The 6415-nt window shown below is 45.5% G+C and overlaps 1 protein-coding gene across 1 annotated transcript; it reads right to left on the minus strand.

The window, feature by feature from the left end:
* Window positions 1-3732: 3732 nt before the first annotated feature.
* Window positions 3733-5079, minus strand: LOC146679602 (uncharacterized). The gene has a single exon (XM_085450344.1). The coding sequence runs from the start codon at window positions 4837-4839 to the stop codon at window positions 3739-3741; it is 1101 nt and encodes a 366-aa protein (XP_085306470.1). The 5' UTR covers window positions 4840-5079; the 3' UTR covers window positions 3733-3738.
* Between the last annotated feature and the right edge of the window lie 1336 nt (window positions 5080-6415).

Here is a 6415-nt window from a genome sequence, read left to right on the forward strand (position 1 = left end):
AGCCCTCGCAACTCTAATAGCATTGTCAAAGGAGGCTAAAAGATCCTTTAAATAAAGGAGATGAACATTTAAGTGGGTTTTCCTCCATAACCGCTCAGCTTTACGACAGTTACGTTTTATAAGACGAATGTTGTCATTTAACCAGGGTACAGACTTGGAAACAGGCACAGGTCTCATTTTAATCGGACAGATTTCATCTAAGATCGAAAGACAATGATAATTGAATAGATCTATAGAAAAATCAACATCGTTTTGTGGGGATAATGTTAAATTAAAAGCATCAGAGAACTTCTGTGCTGTGGAGGAGTTTAAAGTGCGGGAAATAACTGTCCGATGAACAGGAGACATAGGCTCATAAAAAGACATATTAAAAAAGACACAATAATGGTCAGAAATAAAAATGTCCTTAGAATAAATATAATCAATATTCAGACCCAAAGAAAAAACAAGGTCCAGTGTATGGCCTTTGTTATGTGTGGGGCCAGATACATGTTGGATAAAATGAAAAGAGTCCATGATGCTGGTAAAACCCCTAGCAAAGAGGTCGGACTCATCATCAACATGTATATTAAAATCCCCCACAAGAAGCAATTTAGACAACCTCATAGTAGAGGACAGAAAATCACTAAACTCGGCTAAAAACGAGCTGTTTGGGCCAGGAGGGCGATAAACCAACGCACAGTAAAAAGGATCCTTCTTTCCGATTTTGATGAGCTGCAGTTCAAAAGACAGAAAGTGTCCAACTTTCACTGAACGGCAGTTAAAACGGCTCCGAAATGCCACCGCGAGGCCTCCTCCACAACCAGATCCTCGAGGCTGGCTAATGACAGAGAAGCCATATGGGCACATTTCAATAGTAGCCGAATAATAAATAAAAAACATTGTTGTTGGAAGAAGCTCGAGTTTCTCGAATTAAAGGGCGTAAATTCTCGGGATCAGAGCCTTCACGTTCATATATTCCACTCACCGAGGGGATGAAAAGCCAGTCGACAGGAGAGTCTGGATGAACCCTTCTGAGATAACACGGCCTCGGAGAGCCGGGCCCCCTATATCCAAGTAGGGCCTTGGGAGACAGATTCCTCTCCATATAGCTGTCATGGTAAGTGGGTGTACCATGCCTAGCAAAAATGTCAGTGACGAATTTACCAGCTGCTACCTGAGATGTAGCTTCTTTGACAGCACTGGCTTCAACCCATTTAGTCAAATAGTCAACAAACACGATCAAATAAGCATTACCAGTGGGGGTGCGGGGAAGTGGCCCAACAAAATCCACACCCACATACTGCCAGGGTTTCTGGGGGACAATGGGAACCATAAGACCGGCTGCTTTTTTCTGACTTGGCTTGGTGAGTTGGCACACTGAGCATGAAATCACATAGCGTTTCACATCAGCTGCCATTTTGGGCCAGAAAAACCTAAAACGCAGTCTAGTCAATGTCTTAGAAACACCCAAGTGACCTGCTGTGGGGTGGTCATGGTAATAGTCCAGCAAGGTGCCTCTCATGGAAGTAGGGGCAAACAGTTTCAGCTCTTTCAAAGGGTGCAAAGCACATGTGGACTTGGGTTCTCTGTGATACAAAAGAGAGTCATACACAACATACTGTAACAAGGTGGCATTGTCCGAGCTGTTCAGAGAGTCTGCTTCAATGTCTCTGAGGAGTGGACCTGTGACATGATCGTCTAACTGCAGCTGTCTGAATTGTGAACGGTCAGCCAGAATGACGGGGGGCAGAGTACGAATGTCCAGGCTGCCCATAACAGCATGATCTGGTAAAAGATCAGTCGGCCTGTCACAGGTCAGAGGCAAAGGGTTGCGTGACAGTGCGTCGGGAACTTTGTTCTGTGCACCAGGTTTGTGCACTATTGTGAAATCAAAGTCCTGCAAACGAAGTGACCAGCGGGCGAGTCGGCCCGTTGGGTTTTGACGAGGGCGGAAGTGTTCCAGAGCCCATATCACAGCAAGTCACTCATTCTCTGAAGTGCAGTAGGGGAGTTCAGCTTTGTGAAGGGAGCGACTAGCAAAAGCCACAACGTACTCACGACCCTTGTCATCCTTTTGCATCAACACTGCCCCAAGACCAATGTCACATGCATCGGCGTGAATGGAAAAGGGACGGTTGAAGTCTGGAAATGACAGGATCGGGGCTGATGTGACATGATCCTTCAAAGTGTCCATGGCCCTTCGACAGCTGTCATCCCAGTGGAAAGCATTGTCCTTTCTGGTGATGGCGTGAAGAGGTTCGGCATGGCGGGCATAATTCTGAATGAAGCGTTGATAATAGCCAGTCAAGCCAAGGAACTGACGGACGTGTTTCACTGAGGTTGGGGTATCAAACTCCTTAACCGCCTTTACTTTGTCCGGATCGGGCTTAACACCTGATGATGTGATGCGGTACCCGAGAAAGGTGAATTCATCGAGGCAGAATTGGCACTTTTTGAGCTTCAACGACAAGCCAGCAGCCTGGAGTCTGCCCAGCACCTCCTCAAGATCCACTAAGTGCTGTTCAAAGGTAGGTGAGGCGATAACAATGTCATCCAGGTAGACTGCGCACGTTTTGTAAATGAGGCCAGCAAGCACACAGTTCATGAGTCTCTGAAAAGTTGCAGGTGCGTTGCAGAGCCCAAAGGGCAGCACCCGAAACTGGAAGAGACCGCAGTGAGAGATGAAGGCAGTTTTAGGCTTCAAGTCCTCTGCTACAGCAACCTGCCAATAGCCTCGCGCTAAGTCCAATGTCGAGACAAACTTTCCTCTTGCCAGAAAGTCCAAAGACTCATCTACACGAGGCAGGGGATAAGAGTCTTTTCGGGTAACTTGGTTGAGCCCTCGAAAGTCCACACAAAACCTTGGTTCCATGGCCGCTCTATTTACAATGACTACAGGAGCTGCCCAAGGGCTTGTGGAAGGTTCAAAGATGTTGTCCTTCAACATTTGTTGCACTTGTTCTTCAATCACACGTTTCTTAGCAGGTGACGTGCAATAGGGTGGGAGATTGACAGGTGTTGCATTGCCAGTCTCTATGGCGTGCTCAGTGAGAGCCGTTCGACCAAGTTGACCATCAAACAAGGAGCTAAACTTGCTGAGCAGATTTAGTAAAGCATCCTTGTTGTTCTCTGAGAGACTTGCTTCAGACAGTTTGGCTGTTAAGTCGGAGCGAACCAAGTCCAAAGACATCAGTGTTCCAGGTGAATGTGAGTAATCATTTTGAAGGTCCTCTTCATTGTCTGCGAGTGGGCAGGGGATGTCCTCAATGTAGACTCGTCTAGTGGGAATGTGAATAGAAACAGAAGCTCTTGCCATAAAATCCATTCCCAGAATGAAAGGAGAGGACAAATCTGGTATTATGGCAAAACGCTGGTAAAAGTTCTTGTTCATGAATATTGAGCCAAATAACACCAACAGGGATACAGGGAGCATTATTGGCGAGGTTAACTGCAGGACCATTCCACTCACTTGTGTTTCTAGGGTAAGAGTCATTTACTTGAATGAGATCTGTTCGTACAGCCGAGAGGGTAGCATCCACAGATGAAGCATTGAAGTTCACTTTCGTTCTTAGTGGGGTATTCCAGTGGACTTGTGAAAAATTGTCTTCCAAGTGTCCAAGACTGTGTCCACCCTGTAGTGAATCGGGCGTGTGAGGCTCCGTTAGTAATTGGGGGAAGGTTGGCCTCTGTGAAATGTCCTCCCCCCCCCCCTGTAGTTTCCCGACTGCCTGTATTGTGGCTGGGATGTGGTGCTGCTTAATTCCACCTTTTCATGGCCAGGGTCAGAGGGGCCAGGTGCTGGCAATGGCTGGACTGGGCCATGCCTAGTGGTGTTCGAGGCTCGTTGTGGGTGTTACAGTTTGGGCAGGTGCGTGTAGTGAACCCTGGCTGAGAGCATTTGAAGCAGTACGGTTCAGGCTTATAGTTGTCTTTGCTACATAAAGCAGGCTGTGGTCTTTGTGGTCCAAGCACTGAGTGAAGCTCATGAGCACGTAGCAGCAGGTCCATTACAGAAGTGACATTAGCGCCATACAGGGCAACTCTGTATTTTTCGAGAGCATGTTTACTAATTAGGTCAATTCTGTCTTTTTCAGGTGGGGGGCTCTTCAGTTTGTCAAACTCACTCAACATGTGGGCGACAAAGGTTGGGAGTGGCTCGTCCTGAGCCTGAACACGATCCAAAATTCCTCTCAGGATGCATTCTTCGTTGTCGGAGGGCAGAAAAACTGTCTTAAACAGTTGACAGAATTGAGCCCATGATGTGATGTGGGAGCTCAGTGCCTTGAACCATTTCCCGGGCTCTTTTGCAAGAAAGTGTGGCAGTTCGTTTAGCAATTGCCCATCAGTTAGGTTCAATGAGGCTTTGTATGTGCCAACTGCATTTAACCAGTCCTCAGGTTGCACTTTTCCGTCCCCAGCATACACAGGAGGCTCCAGTTTTGCGTGATGTAAAGCTGCCGCAATCACTCTGGAAGTGCTGCTGAGTTTAAGTGAGTGAGATGGGAGGAAAGGATTTGTAGGTTGAAATGGGTTGCTGGGCAGGAACGGATTGGTACTGTTGGTGGGTTCAGTTTTGTCCATCACATGAACATGAGGTGTCGATGTGGCCATTGGGAAAACAGGAGACTGTGGGACTGCAGGAGGGGGAGAGTTCCCCGTTGTGAGTTGGTCCCACTGCCTTAGTAAACTCTGCTGTATGTTCAGTGAGTCACGTAAACAATCACTAAGCTTATTCACCTCAGTTCTTAACTCCACCACTTGTTGGCTAAGGCTAGGAGTCACATTTTCAACTATCTGGCACATAGGTAACGAGGTAAGTTCCATGTCTGAGTCAGAGTCGTCTGGGCAGTGTGCCATTGCGATTTCAAAAAAATTAAGCCGCTCCAAGGCACAGCGCAGTTATTGATATAGCAGTAAAAGAGTCACTTAGGTCAGACTAGAAAGACAAAACTGCAAAAATGCGTTCAAGATTAAATTTAGAAAAACCACATATAAAATTTCGCCCAACAACTGAAATTAGACTGGAGTGATCAGAACCATGTTATTACAATAGCATATCTGCAACACTAGAGCTCAATGCAAGATTAGTTTTAAGTCGTTTCGTTATACTGAGCCGAAGACCAGCACCAACGGTTGTAGTCGGCCAAGCTATCACTTACATGTGCTACAGTCAGTCTCAGCAGAGGGAAAGGGGAATGAAAAGCCAGCAGAAATGTTCATGTCCAGGCTCTCCACAGAAGAATTAATCCTTAGAAGACGAAACCAACAAATAATAAAAAATCCACGGAGTCCATTCGCGTCGCGGAGTCAGCTTCTCTCTTTTTCTTTCTCCCAAGCGGAGCAGCGGCACACCACGGTATCCAGAAATTAGTCGGGTCCCACCTGAGCTGAGGCTGCGGCCATGGCTGGAGAAAACGTCCGAGCGTCCGCAAAACTGGGGGGATTTCCGAGACAGTTCACGTGCTAGAAGAGAAGAATCCTCGGCGGGATGCAAAAATTGTCTGAAGTCCAAGGGGAAAAAGTTCGGGCACCAGTTGTAACGTGCAGTGGAGATGAAGCCAGCCGCAGAGGTGTGCAGGTGGATAGCGAATGAGAAACAGCTTCTGACTTTCCAAAAAGTACTCATTTATTTACAATATCAAAAATAAAAGTGCTACCTCTACCACACATTACTAAAGAGCACACTAGTTCGCGTACACACGGGAGCATCCATTACAGGAGGAGTGCGAAGAAGAACAAAAAGGGGGTGACACCAGTCGTGAGACAGGAGGCGCCGCCATGTGGTGATACACTGCATTACAATAGCAACTGTTACAATATAAATATTGTTCTGAGAGGCTTTTTGTTGGTTGAGTCTGAAATTGATTGTATTTATAATTTATATCCTTATAAAAAGGCAGAAATATGGTGTTTTATTAATAAACTTACATTTATGGATATAAAATAGCTAAAAGTATTAATTTTTTTATAAAAAAACATTTATCATTCTTCCTGGGGAACTTAAAGAAAAAGAATAAAACATTTTCCCATCGTAAAGAAAACTCCCTTAAAATATGGACAATAACAAAACTGCTAAATTCTTCCAGAATCTCTGTGTAGAGGAACCAAAAGAGATGTGCCACAGTTTCTGGATGATCCCCACAGAAAGTTCAATTAGTATTTATGTCTCTTTTAAATGTTACCATATAGTGACTGGCTGGGTAACATTTATGAAGAATTTTATATGAGATTTCCTTCACCTTGTTCACAATTAGATATTTATGGGATCATCCAGACTGTCTTCCAGGTGATATCTGGAACATGTCGGTTCCAGTAAGATATTCTATATATGGGAGAGACATGATATCTTCTTGGAATAAACTACGTATTCTCTTATTGCTGTTACCAAGTTCCTGTGAAAAGCAGATTTTTCCCACTGCTGACTCAGCTGGAT

Source organism: Copadichromis virginalis, unplaced genomic scaffold, assembly GCF_057382275.1.
Source record: "Copadichromis virginalis isolate Kocher_CV1m ecotype Utaka unplaced genomic scaffold, C_Virginalis_male_GT1.1 unmapped_scaffold_1, whole genome shotgun sequence".
Lineage (NCBI taxonomy): Eukaryota > Metazoa > Chordata > Actinopteri > Cichliformes > Cichlidae > Copadichromis > Copadichromis virginalis.